Source organism: Phaethon lepturus, unplaced genomic scaffold, assembly GCF_000687285.1.
Source record: "Phaethon lepturus isolate BGI_N335 unplaced genomic scaffold, ASM68728v1 scaffold39567, whole genome shotgun sequence".
Taxonomy (NCBI): Eukaryota; Metazoa; Chordata; class Aves; order Phaethontiformes; family Phaethontidae; genus Phaethon; species Phaethon lepturus.
In genome coordinates this window covers 1-25260 of record NW_010554784.1, presented here as the reverse complement: position 1 = coordinate 25260, position 25260 = coordinate 1, and the positions used below count along the sequence as shown (strand labels likewise).

The window sequence follows — 25260 nt, the reverse complement described above, 5'->3', positions numbered from 1 at the left end:
TCAGGGTGGCAGGGAGCATTATTTTTAACCAAATGAATAGTATGTCATATTGCAGAATTTATTACCCTGTACTAATTCAGAAGTATACGTAATTCAAGTATTTTATACTGGTTCAGTTTAATTGTTCTGGGAAGTTGCATTATACATTACAGGATCTTTAGCTTACCAAAGCAGGTGGCTTGTGACTAAAGGTTAATGACAACGAACACAGAAACCCAGCCATGAAGACAGGAAGAGTGGCAAGCAAAGGAACCCTACTAAACCTATCATCAAAAACAGAGCACAAAACTCCTGAGACCAGCAAATGAGAAAGCTTAGTCTGTTGGCCCTGGTGGGAAACCCACCAGGATGAGTCAGCCAAACAACCTCTGTCCCTGCAATGCGTTGCAGACAGAAAGGGTGATTGCTAAGGGGTGTGGGGCTCTTTTAGGGGATAGAGGGAGAAGAGAATATGGGGATGGAGGGGGAAGATTTGAGATTGCGTATACATTGTTTGAGAGGATTGTGAGTGTCGTGGTTTAGCCCCAGCCGGCAACTAAGCACCACGCAGCCGCTCGCTCACTCCCCCTCCCGCAGTGGGACGGGGAAGAGAATTGGGAAAAAAAAACTCGTGGGTTGAGATAAACACGGTTTAATAGGACAGAAAGAAAGAAGGTAACAACAATGATAATACCAACACAGGAATGTACAAGAACAAGTGATGCCCAATACAGCAATTGCTCACCACCCCGTGATCGACAGCCCATCCCTGAGCAGCAATTTCCACCCCCCGGCCAACTCCAGTTTATGTACTGGGCATGACGTCGTATGGTAGGGAATATCTCTTTGGCCAGTCTGGGTCAGCTGTCCCGGCTGTGTCCCCTCCCAGCTCCCCGTGCACCCCCAGCCTGCTCGCTGGCAGCCCAGCACAAGAAGCTGGACTGTCCTTGACTGCTCAGCAACAACCCAAAACATCAGCACATTATCAACAGTTTCTCATCCCAAATCCAAAACACAGTCTCACACTAGCTTCTGTGAAGAAAACCAGCTCTATCCTGGCTGAAACCAGGACAGTGGGAATGTGCAAAACTCACGAGATGTTTAGGGAAAGGACCAAAATTAGGTGAAGGGAAAGATTAAGGTGGATCAGGTAGGAATGAGCATAGTAAATAAAGGGAAAACAAGATTAAAGAAGCTGGTGGCATGACCAGGTTGCTGGTCAGCATGCTTGTCTGACTAAGCCCTACATTGATAATTTAAGTCTGTCCTATATTCTTATTGAACTGTATTTCTAACTGTCCTCTCTGTAGGTAAGCTCTCTGTTCTGAGCCTGTGTGTGTTCATACATGTTCCTGCAATGAGAATATGTGCTTGGACTCGCTACAGCTTGATCTGGGGACATGAAACTGCAGCAGCCTTGCACATATTGGGCTGGGCCAGGAAGAATCCTGCTGGACCCAAAGTCCACTGGATTTGGTTATGTCTAACAATAGCAATGGTAAGATGAAGGTTTAAAAAAACCCCCAGCAACAGTCGCTCAATTTCTAAACATCAAAGCATATCCAAATGACAGGCAGTCTAAAAAAATATGTATCTTAAATGTATGTCTATATAATAAAAATCTGGTTGATATTACTTACCTCTTTAGTTTTGCTGCCTTGTGAAAGTGAAGAGTCTTGTACTATCTGTTCTCTTAGTATGTCAGGCTGTACTTCATTGGTCTGAATTTCTTTCTCAGTCACCCTCTGAAAGTTATCATCATTCACAGTTGTCTGCAGAAAGATGCTCTCTTCTCTGTTAAATTTATCAAATAAGTTTGTCTCCCGAACTGTATTATTCTGGTGCTCTTTAAAGGGCGAATGGCTGACTACTTCATTTGCTGTGCTGCCTGCCAGTTTCACAGGACTACAAGAGAAAGGAATAAAGCCATATATAGTAAGACTTTTGCCCTTTGCTTTTCTATCACTCTGGAAAAAGTAGGCCATTTTTCCTTTGTATCAGCAGTAAAGACTGCTTGAATTTGAAAGAGCCACCAGCCTCCTTTTAAGAACAACCTTGCAGATTTAGTTATAACAGCAAAAAAGACTAGGCTAAAGATTCACTGCCATGCTGTGGAACAAGAGCCACTTCCCAGCAGTGACTGTTTTTGTAGAGGTACCAAACTGGGCTACAAGATGAACACCTACACAGCATGCAATTAATGCTAATAAAACAATGAATGGTAATTTCTGCTGGGTGCAGCTATGCAATATGCTCCCAAAACTCATTTGCTAAGCATAAACTTATGACAGTTTGGAACTGACAGTTCCAAGGCCTGTGCTTCCTGCTCTAGATGCAACAGCTGGAGCAAACCAGAGGGAGGTATGGAGCACAGGCTAGTAGGAATCATGAGAGTAAGCAGAATAAAAGAATTTCATCTTCTCCAAGACTGTGGAGGTTGGAGAGCTAGGATAGGATGTAGGCTGAAATCCATGAATGGGAGAGGGGAAGATGAGCAGAGGGCTGGGAAAGCAGAGATCCTAGCTGTGATAGTTGTGAGAGTGAGGAACGCTCCTCCAAATGACTTGGCAACATAGCTGTTTATCAATCAAAGTTTGGGAATTCCTGATCTAAACCAATTTACCCTGTATATTCATGCTATAATTTATTATAAAAACCATAATGCCAGTGCAAGACATAATGAAATTTCAATTTTTAATTAGGTAAAAAGACTGATGAGTTATTTTGTAAGCTGTTTTTCACAAATAATTAATGGACGCAAGTTATTACAATTCTTAAAACGTATTCTGAAATAAATACCTTTCAGGCTCCAAATCAAAACCCCTGGTATTACATGAATGTCCTTTAATAGGTTTCATCAATTCTTCCACAGTAGGTAAATCTAATTTGTGCAAAATAATAAAACAATTTAAAAAAGACAAACTTAGAAAAAGTATTTATAAATAAGGACAAAGTTTAAAAATGTTTCATAAATGGAATATTAAAGATATTACTACATCACCCATTTTACATGCTTGTATAATGCATGCATGCCTTCAAGGTATTTACCCGATTCAGTGGTTGACATGTTTTTTGAATAGATGTCATTATTTTGTGAAGCACCTTGCACTAAGCCTTCCGAGACTGCCACTGCAGAATCATGCAGTTTTTGCTCATCAGTGTCTCCCAAAGACTGATCAATGTGATGATATGCTTGGTGTAACGCTTCGATGTCACTGGTGGTTTGTCCATAGGAAGTGCCTGTGAAAAATGAAGGCTCATAAGAGACACTAGAGGGCTTTCTGTTTTGGGAAACATGCCACTGGAGCCCATGTTTCAGTTACTAGCTTGGTCTGTTATCTGGTAAGAACAGTGTTTCCAGTTATGAAAAAAATTTATTAAAAACACCCTCATTCTTACTATAAAAATAAACAGTTGTCAAGTTAATCGGTACACACTAAATAGTCTCATCGACGGTTTGCATGCCTCCCCTCCAATATTTTTTCAGTACTAAAACTAACAGTACATGTGATACAACTATTTTAACAGATACCATCAGAGCCATACTCTGGATATAAGTGGCATACACTGTTGTACAAAGTTTTATAAAATACATTCTCTTATCATTGTGTTCAATGCTGCCAAAGAATTTTAGCTATGATGAATAATCAAAGGAGATGGTCTTTAAATCAAACTGCAATGTCAAAAGCAACTTAAAAATAACCAAGTGTAAAAAGGTGTCCTTTTAGCAGAAACATGACTTTTTTCCCCAAACTATTTCCTCCTCCTTTCAAGATTTTTACTAAAAACCTTTTAGTAAAAAGGGCTTCATGTTCATTGAGAACTTAAGAACAAATGAAGACACCAGAGCCATCTGTTCTGAAATAAGATTTCCGGTTTTGTTGGATTTTTTTTTTAAGCAACCCTTACCCGCTTCGTTCATTTCAATTCCACTGGCTTCTTGAAGCAGATAATGTTCACCTAAAGCTACATCTGACATTTCAGCGGCCTTTTGAAGTTCTGTAGTTGAATCTTGTGAATCAAGTAATACAACTAAAACCAAGAATATAAATGTTAAAGAAAACACGATTCGCTTATTTATACTCTGTCTACACTGGAATTAAGACTATACCAAAGCTTATCTTGATGCTTTAAACATGCAAAAATGCTATATAGATTATTCTAATGCCATTAATGGTAAACTGATTATCTCTGACTGCAAGCATCAAAATCTGAGTACTAACTAGATGTAATAAAATAAAAAATTATACTGATGATCACTTTGAAGTGCTAACATGTAGATTAATTTTTTAACCATTTCAGTCCAACAGACTTTCAGTAGAACACAATAAAATTAAGTGAAAAATATCAAAATAGTAAGAAAGTTTCAAAAATTTACATTTAGTGTTTTCCTACTTGTCAAAGTTTCTATTTTACCTTTATCCAGCATGCTTGTGGTTGCTTCTTCCTAAGAAAAATAAATTTAAAAAATATTACTTTTTGAATTTCGGGTGGGGGGGGGTGAGGGTGGGGGTGGGAATCTGTATGAACTTTAAATGTTGGTCCAAAAACTAAGAATAGTTCTTAGAAGTAAGCAGCATTTAGTGCTCCATGAATATGCACTTCTCAAACTCTCCTTAGGATGCCAAGTACACCCTGTACTCTTAACAACCCTCTCACAAGTGACCAGGAACCAAATTCTGCTCTTCATAAATGAAATAATATTTTTGCACCTTCCTGGTTCTCTTATATTGTAATTTGAGAAAAGAAAATAAAATAGCAGTAAGTACATTACACTTCCATTCTATTAAAATATTTATTAGAAATGCTACTCTAATAAACGTACATAAAAAGAATTACAATAAATAATTTATATATTATAGGTGAAAACTTGGTGCGCTATAGACTCCTTTCCTAAGAAAAACCAAAACAAATCAGAATATGTGCTTGAGGAACGCACCTGATGTGCTCCAGCCACATGTGCTCCACATCAAAAGACCTGACTAACCTAGCTGACAGTGATACCCGCAAAGCTCATAAAATGTAGATTTTTGGGTCCTCTGTCCAAACTACTTTTCTGTACAGATCTACTTCCCTCAGTCTGTGTCACTTGCTGGTGTAAACATCACCTTAAGAGCTCCAAGAGAGAGATTAAATCACTACCCATCCTGTGGCTGAGGCTCCAGCCAGAGCTCATAATTTCTGCACTACCATTCACAGCTCTTAACTCAAAGGAGGAATAAGCAGGCAACCTGTGAAGAACTTAATCCTTTCAGTGATATATCACAGGAAATCTTATATCCTTAATAGAACAATATCGTCCCTCGACAGCTATGTTCCTTTCTTTCAGACAGTACATATTATATAAGGGTTTACTGTATTTACAGTTATACACTAAATATAAATATTTGATAAGTTATACCTGTTCTTGAGGACTTAAATCAACTCCTGACATGATGTTTTGATTCATCTCACTTCCCTCAATTTTAAAGGCAGGATTAGTATCCGTTTCTTCTTCAAAATCTTCACTGTAGCTGCCTGAAGAGTAAATTAAATTAAAATAAAATAGAATGTTTAGGAAAGATAAAGCAGTAAGGGAAAAGCTATTTCCATTTGCCCAATCTCTTGTCTAAGAACAGCTACTGCCACTATTACTGCTTTCACAAAGGCAACAGAAAGAAAGGCACCAGAAAGGCTTTGAGACTGGGTGTGGTACAAAAACCTATAGTAAAAGTCACACATGGTATCTCTAAATTAAAATTAAGTTTGTCTTATGACCAGATATATTTTACCTCTCTCTCCTCAAGGTCTACTTGAATTGACCCCTTTTGTTCAATCACTCTGTCTCTGGGGTGACATTGATGCAATTCCCCCACTAGTAGACCAAGTACTCTCTACATCCACCTTGACAGCTCCAGGAGGTTTTAGGCTCAGATTCTGTATTTCTGCACCCTCTGACATTCTTTGGTGGCCAAACGATCACTCTCAGGAGTTAGCATTATTTAAAAACACAAGCGTGTCAGAGAAAGAATTTTACAAGCAAGCCAAATGCTTTTCCTTCAGTTACCTAGATCCTTCCATAAGTTCTGATTCCCTGTTCCTATATCTCCCCCACTCAGCTCCTGTGGTCAGAGGCTTCAGTGTCTGCACTATCTGCAACTCTTAAATCTAGAAGCATTGCAAAACACTGGTTTATAACATACTGGTGACAAAACACAGGAATAACCCAACTGACACACAATCTAACCCTCATGTGGAAACTATGCTATGAAAAGTCACTATTTCAAGCATTTTCTTTGGTTTTTGGACTGTGAGAAGTCTCATCAGCTACAAATAGCTTTCTCACACTGACTTACGACATCGAGAGTGTTTACACTATGCCTGCACACATATTGTCCACAATATTCTTTGCTACTTCATGAAACAGCAATTTGGCAAAGACTAAACCAAGCCACACACAACACACAGATTGGTCATTTTGGGTATTCCACAGAAACTGTCTTCCTAAAAATTGCAAGTGTCTATTTCATAAAACTGACCATAACAATCAAGTAATTTCAACCGTTTTGTTAGGAAAAAGGCTACAAAAATTGTTGTAGCATTTCTGCTACAAGTATCATGAACTGTTGCAGTCTACAGAGTAAATCAAGTTTTCAAGGAGAAAAGATTTCCTGAGATTAAGGTTTTTGTAAGATTTACAAATACAGCCTCTTACGGGAAATTTTGGGAGTTTCCCAAATTTTGGGAAAATGTTTGGGAAATTCAAGCTTGACAAGAGGACCACTCAAAAGTTCAGCTGAATATATAAATTTGAGAATATAATCTGTTGATTAAATTACAGGAATACACTCTTTATCCTATGTTAGCAGAGAAGAGTGAAATAAAAAGAGATGACAAGCGAAAAACAAATATGCAAGATGGAAGGAGTATAGCATGGAAATTTGGCAGAAAGATCAGAAAAGACCAATACTGCAGATTAGAGATCAAACTGAGGCACAAAAAGACAGTACAAAAATACTTCAGTGTCTTAACTGTCATCTGTAACTCAAACATTAAGATGTCTTTCAACATTGGGGTCACTTTTTCTTCTGTATTTGATTGACAGTTGCTTGGGGATTTTTTGCTGTTTTTGTTTTAGACATCAGTCACAACAGATTAAAAATCTACTTCAAAACAAAAAAAAGCACAAACCAAAACCAAGCCCCTGAAACACTCTCTCTGAACACCAGCTGCACAGTCATAATGCAAAGGCAGACTAAAAGGCCAATGTGAGAACTACAGATCAAATCATTACTATGAAAATGACATCAGCTTTCAGATAAATAAAAGCTTTACCCGCAATGGTCAGGGTGATATGGGAACAGAAGTCAATTGGTTTACATATTACTCAGAACAAAAAAAAGTTCAGTGAAGATGTTGGACTGTCTTGTGAAACTGAAACCTTGAGAAAAGTCAAGTTTTCGGACTAGCTCCAAAGGCAACACAGAGTATAGAACAAGCTACGAGACTATAGTGCAACTTCCTCTTTCCAAACCTTTAAATTGCATCCCACTACAAACATGAAGATACTACCCTATCCTCTGACACCCTGCTGTGAACCTGTTTGAAGATTTTGTATTTGAACTGAAGCTCTAATCCACAGCTTTCATTTCTGTTGTTCTGTTTAATGAGGTTCTCACAATTCTTAGTGTACACACAGTAAGAAAAAAAAAAAGTAACGATTTTCAAATGAACAATTTTGAAAGATAGTACTACCAGATTTCTCTTCACGTGCAGATTCCTCTTCTTTTTCAGTTTTTTCATTTCTGAGAAACAAAATTAAAATTTTTCACTATTCTTGGAAAGCAAATAAATACATCTTTTTCTAACTCCAAACTTTGATACTTCTTACAATTAGCAATAAAATTAAAACCCGGAATTTGTCTACCATATCAAATCATAGGTAAGAGAAAAGTGGATAAACGTTAGGAATTACTAAAATAAATATTTTAAGATTTTTACAACTGTCCATAGTTAAAATTCTCAGTCTAACTCTTAAAATCACTCCCTTTCTGCATTCCCTCCAACATCTACCTTAGCTTTTCAAATAAATTTTTATCATCAGGTTTACCTCCTGTTCTGACCTTTTAATTCTGCATTAACAAGGAAAAAAAATACAAAACTAAAACCCAAGTCTCCTTCCTTTCCCATTTTCCAGTGAAGTTCAAGTTTTGTCCCTACCTAAAACTCTCCAGAACGCTGACCCTCCAACTGTTTTCATTAGAATTTTCTTTGCACTCAGCATTTTTAGCAAAGGCAGCCCAACTGCCCCTTCATCCATTTCTTTCACATGTTTGAACTTATTTCCATGTTACTGGTTATAAATGGATCGCCTTAGTCTATGAAGATTTTGTATCTTTCCTTTAGATTCATCATGTCTAAGGGGACACAGAATCTTTCCTGATCTGCTTCCTTATTATTATCAGTTGTTAACTTTTCATTTAGTTAAACCTTGCAATTAAGAATGTTAAATTGACTTGTGACTACTAAGTTATGTGCAAGACAGTGTAGCTACATCCACTCATCACCAAGTCATGCTCTCACCTTACTCCTTTCTTTTAGTTATTAAGCTCACTTCTGTCCTTATTTTCCAAAGGACCCCAAACCAACCAACCAAAAAACTGACTGAAATCATACAGGATCTTGCCCCACAAAAATCTCAGTGGCCATGGTATTCAGGTACCCAAGTCACATGTGCCCACTAACACAGTCCACAACTTTTGTTCCCTCTAAATTACCGTACAAATGGCGCTAGCAACACAGAATCATTGGAATCCAGCTCTTTATTTAATCTTGAATAATCGATAGTAGAGGAAGCTTCTTGTTCAAGTTTTGCAAAGAAGATCTCTTTTTCTTTTTGTTCTTCCAAAGTATCCAATCCAACTCCCACGATACTTTGATTAGGCCCAGAAGCTAAACCTGAAGCTAAATTTGAAACAAAGAATAAACTAATTTTGTCTGTGCTATATGTCCACATAGAATAGTCATAACAGTTAAGAACAATTATAGACAGACTCATAAAATATTAACAGTCTCAAATAATCACAAGCTAGTATCAGGAGTCTTCAGCTCACTAGATGCAGCTGACAGAAGTGAAGAATCCCAACTTGCAATGAATTAAGGGAAACTGTTTGTAATATTTATTTAGATCTAGCTCACTTAATGAAATGGCTGTGCTCTCAGTTCTCACCATTTGTCTCCAGGCTGTCTCTACTTAAGGATACAGCAACTCCATTACTTTTCTGAAGCTGTATCTTTTCCGCATGCTTGTTCTCATCACTTTCCCCCATAGGCTGTGAAGTGTTCTGTAGCTTGACACAGCTTCCATTGGCTCCAAGCATTCCTAGGAAAAAAGGTTGCAATATTCTTGTATCTCATCTAAAACCTGTTTGTGTGACACTTCAGTCTTTTAGTCATCTTCCAGAACTATCAATTTTAAGCTCATGTTGCAACTGCAAAGATACAGAGTCTCATAAATCACAATCATCTATGTTCAGTTTCTATTATGAAATACATAAATCTTATTAAAACACAGTTAATTCGTCTATTATATACATTTTCTTCACAGCCTTCATATTTGCACACAAATCTATAGTTCAGCATGGGGCAAATACAACTGTAAAAATTCACTTACTGTAATGTTACTTATGGAGGACAATCACATACACAAAGCCTGTATAGAAATGAACATTTCTTTATCAAAAGCCTTAAATTTTGTTTGATCTACTACCCACAGAATTTTGAGAATTGGTCCAGCAGCTCCTTTTCATTTGTTGCAAACTGAATACTTTAAGGAAAAAGATAGTAACCAAAGTTACTTAAAGGTCAGTGATGAACACCCTGTTCTTCAATTGTGTATGTTTACGCAACTACAACATGCAGTTGCTCTCCTCACTGTAATTTTATTGTTGTGAGGCTTCAACATCACCTTACCAACTTTAAGTGTGAATTCTACTCTCAGACGGAACACTGCCTTATCTACTTCCTTAGAGAAAACGAAAAGCCAACTATTGCGGCAAATTGCTATTTAAATAAGCAGTACCAAGTCTCTTCTGCCTGCGTCTAAAACACGTTTAGATTTGGATTTTTCAGAGGTTCTCTTAGGAGAAGGGCTATGAGAAAAGCTGCTTATGCATTTTATCCAATGACATATGAAATGAATTAACAGTTCTCACAGAAGGGAACAGAAACCATGTCCGTCTTTTCCAACATGAATCTCCAGTTGGTGAAATAAACTCGGAATTTTTTGTTCTGTCTGGCCAAATGATGTTTAGACTGTTGCTATGTCTTTGTACTGAACATACCAGGAGGGGTGAAGACATTGACAACTGCTCATTTCCTGCTGGCAGCGGACTGCGGGAGATACGTACATCAATAACCCTTCAGATAAGAACATTAAACCAGTCTTCCATGTGCTGATCAAGCACTTCAACCAACTCTGGGCTGTTAATCTGTCCTCTATACAGGTGCAACTAAGTTCCTTTAAAGAAATGCCACATTTGCCTGTATCATGACAACGGAGGTACCGCTCCCCTTGGTACTAAAAATGTACCCAGGGTGAGGTGGGGAAGGAAGAGTCTGAACACCTTTTGCTTCCCTACTGGGCAGCCCTTAGCATGTACATTCTGATTATAAGAGCCTCCTGTTAAGAAGTAGAAAGTTTTTTTTTTTTCTTGACTTGCAATGCCAAGTTTTATCAGGAGGCTAAGTGCATAAGATTCTACTTATTGGAAATTATTTCCATATTCCTGTATCTAACTTCAGCTCCTTCCTGATACAGAGCTCTGACTGACTTTCCTTGCATACTACAAATAAATGGCAGAGACATTGATTTAAGGTCAAGCTCCACATGTATACATTAATGGCTAAATAAATTTTGCTATGATATTGAAAAGTATACAATTGAAAGCTCAGTGCTGAACAGAAGTGAAAAAACATGAATAGTCAATTTGTCTGGTAGCTAAGTGCAGTAATTTAAAGTAATTTACCTAGATGGTACTCTATTCTAGTTATCAAGACAGCAAACAGCAGTCTGTTTGCAGCTGAGTCACAAGTTATTTTGCAGAGTTTTAGATTAGCCATAATCTCACCAGACCTCCAACACTCTATTTTTCAATGAGAATATGTTAACAGAATCAAAGATCAACTGTCACTGCCATCCTATGTAAGTTTTACAAGAAAGGAGATGGGAATACACTTTGGTAAAAAGACAATCAGAACGTTTAACAAAAAAAAAATTTCAGAGAAAAACATTTTCCTGAGTTGTTTTACTTAGATTACCTCAAACTCAATGAACTTTCTGAACAGACATTGATCTTGAAGGCTTTATGGGATTTAAGCTACCTAATATTTTTTAAGTATTTTGCCAGTTCAAACCAGACCAGAGCTTTTTTAAAAAAGCACCTCCCATAATAATCTGAAAATCAAATACTGTTTTGCAGCCATTGAGTTTTGCAACTCAGCCACTCCCAATTCCTGGACACCCCCCCCACACACACACATACCCCCACCCCCCCCAGATTACAGGGGATACTCCCACTGCTAACGAAGGCAAAAATGTTTTTTTTACTCATCCTACACAATCTAAACTCTGAGAAATCTATCAAACTTGGAAATAATATCAATTTGGATAGATTTCAAAGTCTCTTTTCGGCATGTTTTTTGGCTGTTTGAACAGTCCTACTGATTTCTGTGGGACTTGCGAGAGTGATTTTTGGGGGTATTTGTTACTTTTCATAAAAACTTCTTGAAGCAGCAGTTTTCTCGAACTCCAAAGATTTCACTATCCATATCTTCACATGCAATGTTTTGTAAGGCTCATGATATAAAGCATTCTTTTTTAAAGTCCTGCAACTTAATTAGAATAAAATTAATGAAATAATAAACCTGAGTTTCGCTTAGAAAAGTATTTCTAACCAACACACTTGCAGAGAAAAGTTTAAGAACAAACACAAAGGACTCAAAGCTACAGACAAACATCTATTGAAAAATTAAACTTTTCTCCTTAATCTGACCACAACTGTCAGAATTGAGCCATTTTACCTTCTTAATATCATATAAAATACAGTAAATTTGTTACCCTCAGAATTGTCTGGACTGTCAGAAGTGAGGCTTCCTTCTTCTTTGTTTAAGTACAAATTTTTCTTGTCCTTATGAAATTTTTCCAGCATTTTGAATTTAGACAAAGCCTTGCTGCGAGATGCACTGGAAGAAGGTTTAGGAGGAACTACTTTTACATGTACATAAATATTTGTAAGTTTTTATACATAATGGACAAGGAATAGAGAGAAAAATAAGATGTGAGAATTCAAATTTACACTTCTGAAGAAGTAATGCAGTTCAGTTTCTTGTAGATTGAATTATCTATAATTTTCTAGCTATAACTAAAAATTAAAGTTAATACTCATAACTTCTGAGAATAAAACTCTTTTTTTACCCTCTTTTTTTATTTTTAAGAGGGACAAATTCCTTCTTTCTCCACATATATCTTGCATTCAAATACACTGTTCTGGGAGCTACATATATTACCTGAAAACAAAGAAAACTAGTAAAACTACAACAATAAAAGAAGTTTTGTACTACAATTTTTGAAAGAAAGCATCTAGATCGGTTCAAAGAAAAGCAGAAAAACATAGGTACATAAATGTGAATTATTACTGTCTTTATCACCGTCTGGTAAAAGAACTGCCTGTTGTTCGCTCAGGCCCTTGTGAGGGCTTACTCAGCAGCACATACAACCAAACGCCTTCTGTTCACATTAGTAGAATTAAGTTTTAGATAACAGTACCTATGCTGAAAACTGCGCTCTCTCATGATAGTCACACTACACACTTTATATATCTTAGGCTAGCCAGATGCACTGTGTTAGACTTTTCCTTGTTCAAACTGTCAGGGTGGAGGGGGCTTCTAAATTGGCTAATTCAGAGAAAACTCTTAGGTGCAGGTCTTTTGCATTTACCTTGACACAAGAGAAAGTAGGGGGATCAGGCCAAATACTGCTATCTAGAAACAGGGTTATGGGGAGATGTGATCAGAAGCTAACAAAACTCAGACACATCTAAGATGACTAAATAAAGCTGGTGAGCATATGGCAGGTGCAGTGTGAGAAGAGAAATGGTATGAAAATCCATTCTGATACAGTGCACGAGTCCCTTATTCCCTCAACTGATGTCCAAGTCCACTAGTGAGGCATCATTTCTCTAGATTTATATTCTCCCACATTTACTGGGAAACTAGAAGTGTTGACAGCATGCCTTCCGTTGTAAATAATGCAAACACCTGATGCCTTTTAAAACACTAATTTGAAATAACTTCCAAAGCCTTCCTATCACTCATTTCAAATATTAAGCCTAAATAGATTCAGTTTTAGCATTTATCTCCCAGACCGAGATGCTTTATAGCTATTCCAAGCAAATGAGGCTTATGAAAACAGAGCAGCATATACACTTTAGACAGCTAACATAGGGAAATGTTCTATAGGCTACACAGTAGATCACCAACATGATCTAAAGACCAAGTGCCAAATATTTCTTTGTCATAGCTCTCCAAAATATTATTGATCTGCTTGAATTTAACACCAAAGCCACATTTAAACTAGTACATACAAGTTAACTGCTAGTCATTTACACAAAAATATTTAATGGATCAATTCTTAGAACTTCTAATTATTCTTTGGAGTTTCTCTTCAGGTAGCATAAAAAGTGACCTCATGTAACAGGTTGAATCTGAAGTTACATTGGCTAAAATAATCCTGTAGATTAAACAATTTAGTTTGTCATTATTACAACAACTGTACTGTTTCCATTCGGGGGGTCAGCATGCACAGGGCAGCCTACTCGTCAGTAGGGGGAAAAGAATAGATAAACAAATAGAATACTTATCTGACTGCAGTCTTGGAAATTAAACAAATAGAAGAGTGAATTTTAGTATTTCTTGAGTATGAAATACAGAAAGTGTAAAAGATTTTCTGTTTACTAAACATACTGACCTTTGTTTAGATTTTCAAAGTTATACTCCCACCCCATCCCCACTAGCTTACATTCAATACTGCCTGTCCTCCTACATCACTATAAGTAGTGATGTATGATGTAATGACAATTGAGCCAAAGTTCACATAGTTATTAGTTTCTTCTGGAAATGACAAATGAAGTAAGTGGCAGCTTGCTTCCAATGAGAACACTATGGTCAGATGGACTACTTGCAAAGGATCTTCTATAGGAAACGCAGTAGTAATACAAGGGTGATATTGAATAAATTTAACAAAACACATTTAATCAAATACCAGACTGGGAATCTGAGTGAGGACTCTTTTTTTCACTATTTTCCACTATTTCATCATGGCTTTCCATCAGTTTCTTCTCGTTTCTCAGTTTAACAAATCTTGTTTGAAAATCTTGAAAAGTAAGACAAACAGCAAGAACAGACAGGCAAGCCAGACAGGACAGGAATTCTTATTAGCCAATTTCTTTTTATCATTTAAATGACAAAAGCAAGTAGAAAGGACATTAATTAGAGGTAGGTCTTTAACCTGTCAAATATGGAAGACAGTATCTTGAATCATAATTTGCACATTTCAGTTTAAAGCTGAAGAACAAAAGAGTTCAAATGTGCCTAGAATAACAAGTTGCGTTATTTTAAAATGTACTTTATACTTTGCAGCCAAATGAACAGAAATAGTCTATGCTGTTTACCATTAATCCACAAAACCAAGTGAAAACAGGCTATTAGTTTAAATCTCTACCTATTTCCTGGCACTTCTGCAACATGATGCCTTGGAAAAAACAATTAGACAACAAATGAATGTATAGCATGTATTCTGTCTTCCAGTCATCTGTCTTTGTGTCTTTCAAGAAGGCATGATATAGATACCTAAGTAACTAAAAAAAATCCCTCAAACTGGAAACAACTTATCAGCTGAGTGCATTAATCAAGCTAATTAGCCAGACTTTGTACTTTGTTAATACAACAATATCTCTATACAGTGCCACCCAAACACATCAACTCATATATATGGAGCATGCATTTGTAATGAGGTGCTGCACCGTGCATGGAAGTAAGATTTATACATTTACATAAGTTTGATTCATGATGACAAAACACTTTAAAAATAGTAATTCTATTAGCTGACAGCCTGTTAATAAAGTGCAACCAATGTGGAGGTTCAAGCCTAGAAGAATATACAAGGATCTCCACAAAATTTCAAAGAATGTCAACATTACACTTTTCAGAAATTAAATTCAGCTTATTTCCATGTTGGTTATAATCACAGCAATATTATTATTTTTCCTGCAGAATAATTAGTTTCCTATTTAGGGCACATTTAATAACCTTACAAAAAGCTACAAATCTAACTCATCACCTTCTCAGTCATCGCATGCAGTAACTTACATTGCAATGCTGCTGTGCCTTCATCCATTAGTAACACATCTGAGCAACGTACTACACAACATACACCTGCTGATGAATATTAGACCTAGCAAAACTGTATTTGACTTGGAAGCATTCAAGACAGACACACACACACAGAGGAAAAAAGGAGCAGTTCTAGAAGCCTTTACACACTGAATTCCTTAGTCACCTGACCTGTTGTTTTAAAACACTGCACATATACCTAGATGAACTAAAATCATAGCATAGTTTGTAGTGTGTACACACATGTATAAATCCCCCTTTATGTGTGGGATTCATCAGTCATAGCCATATAAAAGTTACTTTTGCAACTGCAGAGGAAAATTCAGTATATACAGAAGGTGGCCAAGTTGGCCTCTGCAAATGACTCTTTTGACTCTAAGTTAATTGCCCTACAACTAGACTCTAGTTAGCAGAATGGCATTCATCATAGCACAGACTGCTTCTTAGACTTCTTAAACTGCTAGATTAGTTCCTAATCTATCACAGTATATGTTAATACAACTGCTACCATCTGCAAGTGTCCAGTGTGACAAGTATAGCCCTTTCCTCAGGGGGTGATACAACCAGGAGCTCTGCTTCATGCCACAGAGCTATCCTCTTCTTACAAAGATAGAAACCGGAAAAACCTCTAGTAAAACTTAAAGGCCTCTCCGCTTGACAATTTTAAAGTACTAGATGGGGTATGGCTTACTGCATATATCCCACAAATGCAAAATTCACAGAATCACTAGGTTGGAAAGGACCTTCAAGATCATCAAGTCCAACCATTAATCCAGCACCACCATGTCCCCTAAACCATGTCCTGAAGTGCCACATCCACACATTTTTTGAACACTTCCAGAGATGGCGACTCTACCACCTCCCTGGCCAGCGTGTTCCAATGCCTGACCACCCTCTCAGTGAAGAAATTTTTCCTAATATCCAATCTAAACCTCCCCTGGCGCAACTTGAGGCCATTTCCTCTTGTCCTATCACTAGTTACTCGGGAGAAGAGGCCAACACTCTCATCGCCACAACCCCCTTTCAGGTAGTTGTAGAGAGCGATAAGGTCTCCCCTCAGCCTCCTCTTCTCCAGACTAAACAACCTCAGTTCCCTCAGCTGCTCCTCATAAGACTTGTGCACAGAGTGGTGACAGAGGTGTAGATGAAATAAAACTAATAATCTGGCTGGCACAGATGGTGCTCAGGAAGAATTCAGTGCACAGATCTAGCATATCTGCTAGTGTTTTGTATTCTCAGTTTTATTACATCCAACTGCCAAGACACATTGGCCTTTTGATTCAAAAAGCATTACACACACATTACTTTCAACTCCCTCCAAAAAAATCAAGCTCCTCATCAAGAGTATGAATATGAACAGGCTAGCTCCTTTTGCAAGTAAATGGATTCCGTACTGGTAAAACTGGGTAGGCTCACCTTCTGAAGCTTTCCCTGTTACAGGAGAAGCTTTTTTTAAGAGAGACCTTAAAAAGTTTACCAGAACTCTCTTTTTATTTTATACGTCAATAAACTGCAGAGCAAGCATGTTTAGTTTTAATAGCTTTACCTCTAGTTAAACTACACAGCTGATAAGATATTCTTAATTTAAAAAGTAACAGTGGTGGAATTGGTTTGGATGGGAACTCGATATAATCACATTTCTTCTTATTCTGCTTTGCATTGTACTCTACCCATACAAGCACGGTTCTCTAAAACTTGTAATCACCCTGTCTTCTAAGTATCTATTCCTTAAGTACCTAAGTTTTTTGGTTTAAGTAGCATGAGAAGCATCAAAGTGATTTATGGGTTGTCTCAAGCATCTCAGAAAAACCATGGAAGAATGATGAACTTCTAAAGTCACCTGAAAACTTTCTTTAATAGTATGTAGAAAAATGAGGTCACGCTAACCACTTAATTCTCACACTTTGCCGAGCAAGAACACTCTGTCCTTCCATTTTTTGAAAAACTGCAAACAAATCATAATATCTCAGAACTAACAGATACATAGTTGCACTGCCTAACAGGAACTCTCTCATACCCATATGAGTTTTCCAGCAACATCTTAAAAGGCCAGAGAGAGATAAGCAGTCCCGACAACATGTACTAGGGTTATGCCTAAACAGCACAACTGCTGACTAACTCCAGTGACAACATTGACAGGACGGAACTATGCTTAAATTCAGAGACTACCAGCAGTATCTTAACTCTGTCGTATTAGAAACTGATTTCTGGAACTTTCCGTTAAGCTCCAGTTGTAAGTTATACAAATAATGAAAATAAGAAGCCACCAATTACTACAAGAACAAGAGGCAATCACCCTGTGGAAACTAACTACTCACAGGCTTTACTACCCCATAAGAAAACAATGAAGAAATGGAAAACTAGAGGTGGAAAGCTTGCAAACAATAATGTATTTTCTTCCAGAACTATGTGACCAAGTCAATACTGAACTAGCAATCATGTCATCACAGCCCTTTTCCCCTGGAGCCATGGATCTTGGCAAGGCAAAATGCTGAGAATACTGACAGACATATATCTCTGAATCAGCTGCTGTTGAAAAGTTTTTTTGTGCTTCCCCAACCTATTACAAATGTTGCAATTAGCATAAGATTATACAAATTGATCTTTTTCCGCTACAGTTTGGAAAACAGAAATCTATAAAAAGTCAGTATGAGGAACAGGTTGATTACAGAACACATCTACAAATATTTCAGCAGAATTCCTAAGTTACATTTTCTAATTATCTATTTATAATGTATTTACTCTTCACAAGTTTTAATAACTTGAAAGCTACAGAAAAAACATCAGAAAGCTTGTTTACAGCTTGAATACAATCCCTTTTTAAAAAATACAGTTACATTTGAGTTTCCTTGCAAACTTGCATTGTAATGTTCTAAAGCACTTGAGTGGCATCAACTTAATCTGCAATCAGGTCTATATGAAGTACGAGAAAGAACTAGCCTGACCCCCTGTGGCCAAAAAATTGCAAAACGACATTATTTACCACAATCCAAATCTTCCTCAGATATCCACCATGGCACTGAATCCTTTTTCTTCGTTTCTTTTTTCCGGGGCTGACCCAATGTCTCAAGAATGCTGGATTTTTTATTTGAATTTCCAAGTGAATCATCTGAAAGAGACTGAGTCAATTGCATACAAGATTAAAGACAGCTTTTACATTTTCACATTTTTTAACTGTCTTTCAGCCACTCAATTCTGGACATCTGAATTCACAGGCCTCTCTTTACTCCCCACTGTCTGCCTTTTTTGTATATACATGACAACATTGAGCAAGAAACAATAACTATACTCATGTGGCACAATACTGCATATTATAACAACCCCACTGCCACAATTTGGGTATGTTAAAAGTTAACTGCTTAGTAGAGTATATGTTCAAATGAACAGCATACTTAGCTCTTTTTCAACTAGTTACAACATATATGAACCAAAATCCTGGCTACATCCCTGAAGATAATGAAGTAAAGCAGAAACAGTTTTGCATTGGCCTTGCTATGTACATGTACATTATTAATATTCCAAAAATAAACCTTCACAAGCAACATTCTAGCTCCCAGCAAACCAGATTTCAGAAATTAATTTTATATTTTGTGTTCATGGAAATTAATAGAAATGCCAGAGCCAGTCCTACCCAACTCTGTGTATTAAGCTTTCATGTGTGTCAGTCATTCATGCCAATTTTGACTGATGTCTTAAATCAATGGAAAGAAAAAGTCTGAGTATGAACATCCTATGAATTTAGGTTACTGAAGAGTAACAGGAAGGAAAAGACAGACACTTCATAAGACAACACAATTTTTTTGAAGTGATGCACCTTTTAAAAAAAAAAAAACTACTAATCTCTGCTCCTTTAAGAAAGCTCTTTGTGGCTTACAGCAGGCTGAGAGCAATAATTAGCTGTTCAACACTGAACAAAGAAATATATTCATTAAGCTAGTGCACTGCAACCTTATGTGCTATGTATTCATTGTGCTTAAAAGCAGTAAACATGGGGCTAAGGGGAGTGGCATCTAATTTTTTAGCCATAATTGTTGAAACCATTTTTCCTCAAGTGCCTTACAGAACACAGTGTAGAGAGTGAGCAAAAGCCATAAAGCACACGACATGAAGAATTCACATACGAAATGCATCATATGGGAAAATTTCAAACGCTTCACTTTTAGAATAGTCACAAATAAGGAAATGTGATAGTATAAACAGAATTCTAGAAGCAACAGGATGGTGGGTACTTAATATGTAAAACACAAGAGGATGTTTTATTAAAACAAGCCTCTTCAGTCCACTGCCTGATTCCTATTGCACAAAAAGCACTATCATAAAAGTCTACCTTTACTATATATCAAATGCTTCAATTTATATGGGCCTAACAAGAACATCCATAAATCAAATGCCAATTATCCAAAACCATCATTGAATAAAAAAATAATACTAAGAAAATAATATTCTTATGAATATCTGTCACCACGAATATCTTAGAGCTCAGTTTTACTTGAGAAAGTTAAATGCCTCTCATGCAGTCTCGGAAAGAAAATTCAAGTGTTCTGAGCCTTGCACTGTAATAAACCACAATTTTAATAAATTACGAAGCTGAAAGACAACAGCATGTATTGCAATTTCTTTAAGTTGGCTCAGTGATGTAGAACAAAACATTCTTAGTAAATGTCCTATAAATAACAACTTCCTTACACTAGTCACAACACAAGCGCCATTGTCCCCAAAGGCTGGGCTGCCTGCTGCTAGCTAGTAGTACTGACAGGTGTTTGATGCAGGCTCTGTTATCACTTGCTGTTTCTTTTACGACTAACAGTATCCTCTACTCTGCAAGCAGAACTTCAGTGATGCTCATACTCCTTAGAGTATTGTAACTAAAGAAACTGAAACTCCCACAGGTTGTTCTCAAGTTCTGGAAACTTTCTATGTCCAGCCATCTTGTCAACTGCAGACAGTAAAGTTGCAGCAGCTGGGAAAGAAATGCTGACACAAAAATACTAGTGCATTTTTCCCAACATGTCAGTCGTCCCAACAGCAAAACTTACAGACTTTTTTTTTTCCTTTGGAAAAAAGTAAACAAATAAATCAATTTTCAGTGCTGGTAAGCAGCACTGATTTCTCCCTTTCCCTCTTCTATGAAACAACCTGTCAGCCTTTCAGGAACACAGACACACGCAGACACACACACACAAAGTGTCAGTTGTTTAATCTCAACTTAAATAAAAGCCAGAAGAGTAGATTTTAAAAACTAGGACAACTACATGGCACATAATCAGCATACCACCTCCTATACACATGAAGGAACTTAAGAAAGGAGATAGGTAATACAGGACTGGATCTAAAACACTCAGACTTTTATGACCAGTTGTGCTAATTATTTCATGAAACAAGTCTTTTTCAATAAAACAAGTCTACTCCACATTATATTTTAACTATAGAGTATTATTTTAGTATATTTGATCTTTTAATAAAAATTTTAAAAGTTTTTCAAACATGGTTTAATGTGTACTCTTCCAGGTACTATTCTACAGATTTTCTAATAAAGATGGTATAGCCCTTCCTTTTGAAAGTCTTTCTTTTCAGCTGTCTATGAGTATCAAGTAGAACAAGAGTCAACCTAGAAGACTAGTAGCAGACAATAGCTTTTTTCCTAACTTTGCTTTGCTTGAAGTGCCATCAAAAAAAGCCATTAATTGAAGCACTATGCATTAGAAACTGCTCCTCGCACTGCATGTCCCAAGAGAACTTCACAGCCAACACTCAGAAAACTCAGGAGCTATACCAACATGACAGATAATATGTAAATTAAAGTAACAACAGGGGAAATACACTAAAGCAAGATACTGGTGGTGAGGAGTGGAAGGATCACAGGCACACAGACAATGGAGGAAGAAGAGAAGAATTACGGATGACAACAGGCTATTCTGGCAAGGGGTTGGGAATAAGTGTGACCAGGCAGATATTTGTGTGTGTGTCTCTATAATGATAAAGCCTAGAAAATGCTCTTCACTGTTCAGTGCATATGCCAAAAGACTTTTGTTTAATCCTCATATTAGACCTGCACCATCCAACTGTATATACAGTCTTTCTTTTAACTTTATATGTTTTAATCACAAACATACATACAACCCTCACCCCAAACAAAGGCAGTTTCACTATCTACGAGTTATTTAGAAGGGAAAAATCATCCTGCTCTGTTTCTTCTCTGAAAGATTTGCTTAAACATATTAAGGCTTCCTCAAACTACTAAGAAACAGTTTCTGCTGTTCCCCCCCACTGTTATACTCTCAACACAAACACCACCTACAGTGATTTCAAGCAACAGAGCACACCAGTTTCTCATCTTTCTAACATTAAAAGGCTGCACACTTTTTATAAAAAAACAAAAGCAAAGGGAGGGACGTAACAGAAGATGCATGCATGTAAAGTAACAGAGAGTAGATAATGTCATTGTTATTTGGGTCTGTATCTAGCTGGCAGAACATAAAACAATGCATATTTTTAATGACTGGATTGGCAGTATATGTGTTTAAGTAAGCTCAAATACTTTACAAACAGTTTTGGTTTGAAATGATAAAAAGCAATTAAGATGTAAGGTATTAAAAGTTACATTGTCTGCAACATGCCAAATACCATTTAGAATAATTCAATGCAGCTATTTTGATTTTTTTCTAATTTAGGCATTCTCAATGTGAGCAATAGCTGAGGAGCAAGAAGAGCATGTCAAATGAGGAACAAAATACCAGAAGCAATCATATACAGAGTTTTGTCAGAAGCACAAAACAAATAAAAGAATAAACCTCCTTTCTCCTCCCCAGAGCAACTCCTTCATAATAATAGTAAGTAAAGAATTCTTGACAGAAATGCCAAGCCTAATTTTCTATTTTTACTAACATCAATAATTTCAGTGAATTCAAGAATGTTAACTCAATTACATCATCAAACTAAAAGACAAAATCTACCTTTAAGTTATTTGTGAATCTTAATTTTCAGATGGCATTCTGGTTTTCTGTTCTCTCAATTTAGCATTGCTCAGTGAAGTTACATTTATTCTGTATCTGTAAACACACCTCACAAGCTGCATGGTCAAGGCAGAGTTACAGACCTACCTGGAAGAGCTAGAATCATTTTGAAAAAGAAGCCTCTGCTTACTACAGACCTTTACTACACAATACAAAGTGCAATTTTTATAGAAACTAGCACCCACATTTTTCACAAGTAATTAAATTGTAGCACAACCTCTACATCAAAAAAACTTTAAGCATACATTACATATAACAGAGATCCCAAGAATATTTTCTGCTGTCATTAACTATACTTACATACAGTAACAGAATCTAGTAAAGGCTTTATGTATACAGTATTTGCATCTCAGGAGTATCACACTGTGATAGGTCTATATGCAGTGAAAAAACTATACCAAGTTAGGGCATTTTGACCATGTCCAATAATTGTTAGCTTAAGTCATAACCCACAGACTTGCATGATTTTGCCTATACTCAAAATCGTCAAGCACCATGAGGAAGAAAAGGAGTCAAATTAAATTTTTCTAGTCACTACAACATACTTCATTTTGTTAGGATTAATACAATAATTTTTAAATGGGATTCAGTAAAACAAAGCTTGCATCTACATACAAGAAAAGTTTTTTATCTCATTTTTAATTACGTATCAGTTTGAAGCTTCTGCTACTAAATAACACACAGAATTAAACTGAAACAAAAATCAAGAAGCAAGGGCTTTTTTGGAAGTTATAACCTAGCAGAGAGAAAATATTTAATCACAAAACTGTTCTCTTGATTTCAATACAGCAAAATAGTATGAATTAAGTTTAGCAATGAGGTGAAAACCCACACATAAGACAGCTCTGTGAATTGTGTGATAAAAGCACAGCTGCATCTTCCATATTCAATCTTTCGCCTGTATTTTAACAGGAAAAAGGAACGTATCCTTGCTCTGAAACATACCTCTTTCAGAAACTCTTCAAACTGTTCATCTAATTCTTCTTTTGAAAATCGATGAGCCATAATCTGCAACTGGATGTTACTTTCCAAACAACTGAATTTAAAAACTAAGATTTAAAATAAAAATTAAGTTAATTAAAACCATTCTGAAATTAGAGGTAGCCTAGTGATTTGCTGCTTTCATAGAGAGCTATAAGGAAAAAAAAAATCTCAAGAGATGCCAGATTTCATTCTTCCCACTCCTAATCTAAATCATTTACTGAACAAGACGATCAATGCAAACATACTTGGATTACCCAAATTCCTTAAAATAAAAATACTGATTTCCAAAACAACAGTTTCAGCATTTAAACTTTAAGGGATAAATAAAATATGATTCTCTTCACCATCTTTAAATTTTTTCTTGAGAGGACAGCTCTCTTAGCTACCCACAATTAAGCATTCTTGCAATGATCAAACAAGAATAAACTGCAGTAATACTTCCCATCCATTTTTAGGGCTTTTAATTCCTTTCTATGCTTATTCTCCAAAACTGGAGACATCTGGCATTGTAACTTTTGTTTCATCGTCTCTGCTGTGCTTAGGACAATAGTAAACAATAAATGCATGAAAGTCTGTAAGATTAGAGGATGACATTGGGTTTGATCTGCCCTGACACTGAAAGTCAATGGCACTTGCCCCCCTCCCATTCGCAAAAGTCTGTGTTGACTTCTCAAGTATAAAATACGCTCCACACTCAAGATGTTACAAAGCTTTTGTATATCACACTGCTTAACACATATGGCTACCTTCAAAACTGCGTTATGTATAGCAGCATTAAACTACCCTAGCATCTTCCAGGCTGAGAAGTGCTATGTAAACATAAAAGGGCTAAACATTTGCAGAAATGCTTTTACCATTAAATAAAACTTCTCCCAATATGGAGCCCTCTCAGTACACAGGACTGTTACCTACCTAGTAAATTGATTTTGACAGCCGAGTTGTGACAACTGCTTCCTGCTTTCACTCCTTATTCATCCATAGACCACCCGATATTTTGGCTTTGGCAGTTAAAAAAAAAAAAAGTTATAGCAGACTGCCCAGACTTTGAATTGAGCAAGAAATCTTATGTAAGCACTTGGACAATATCTCTGAAAACATGGTAAGAAGATTAAGAATGTTACCTCTCACGACACACATAATCCAGTATCCTTTTATACTTTTACATCAAAGAATGCTAGATGCTAAACGCTAGATGCTTTAACAGTTTATTAGCTGTGCCAACTACTTAAACAAGTGGAGAATACTTAATTCCAGCTTTGCCAGAAAAACAAACCGATTCTTCTGACATTATCTGTGCTTCTGTCTACCTTGTAATTACAGTTTTTATAAAAACTAACAATATAAAACTTTATTTTTCAAAAGGACAAGAAATACGTCAGACAATTTCCACAAAGGTAAATTACAGACAAACAGTATCGTCAGCAAATATACTTTCCAGCCATACCTTCAGAATTAGAGGATCACAAATGATTTTGTATGTAAAACAAAGAAGTCACTCGCTGGTATATATGCTATAACAGTGCAGAAAGCAGAAGTTTTGGGGAGGTATGGCTAAACCACAAGGATGAAGGAAAGCTTTTACAGCCTAACGTATTTCATGTAATCTTTTAATCACCCCAGGCCTAGGACCAGCCGTGACCTGATCCTCCTCCTACGGCTTCCCCTGAAGCAGACGCAGGGCTGGCACAGGGCGGCGGCCGGGCAGCAGCCCGGGTGTCGGCGGGCCCCTGCTCCTCCCAACCCCAGCCCCGTCCTGGGCCTAACGAGTGTTACCGAAGGGGGGCGATGGCCCCCGGTAGCGCGGGTGCCTGAGGCCGGGCGGGAAGACGGAGAAGAGCAGCCCCGACGGGGCACC

At 37.0% G+C, this 25260-nt stretch overlaps 1 protein-coding gene across 1 annotated transcript in view; it reads right to left on the bottom strand.

The window, feature by feature from the left end:
• The window catches only part of CEP162 (centrosomal protein 162kDa), a 48010-nt gene extending 23647 nt beyond the window's left edge, over positions 1-24363 (bottom strand). The window contains exons 1-13 of the mRNA XM_010291959.1: positions 24318-24363; positions 23367-23470; positions 18392-18527; positions 18354-18356; positions 9188-9340; positions 8736-8922; positions 7714-7763; positions 5381-5496; positions 4396-4426; positions 3889-4011; positions 3028-3219; positions 2779-2860; positions 1620-1884 (exon numbers count right to left, since the gene is read on the bottom strand). Coding sequence (XP_010290261.1) covers positions 1620-1884; positions 2779-2860; positions 3028-3219; positions 3889-4011; positions 4396-4426; positions 5381-5496; positions 7714-7763; positions 8736-8922; positions 9188-9340; positions 18354-18356; positions 18392-18527; positions 23367-23426 — 1398 coding nt within the window. The 5' untranslated portion in view covers positions 23427-23470; positions 24318-24363. The remainder of the gene's footprint in view (positions 1-1619; positions 1885-2778; positions 2861-3027; positions 3220-3888; positions 4012-4395; positions 4427-5380; positions 5497-7713; positions 7764-8735; positions 8923-9187; positions 9341-18353; positions 18357-18391; positions 18528-23366; positions 23471-24317) is intronic.
• Positions 24364-25260: the final 897 nt, after the last annotated feature.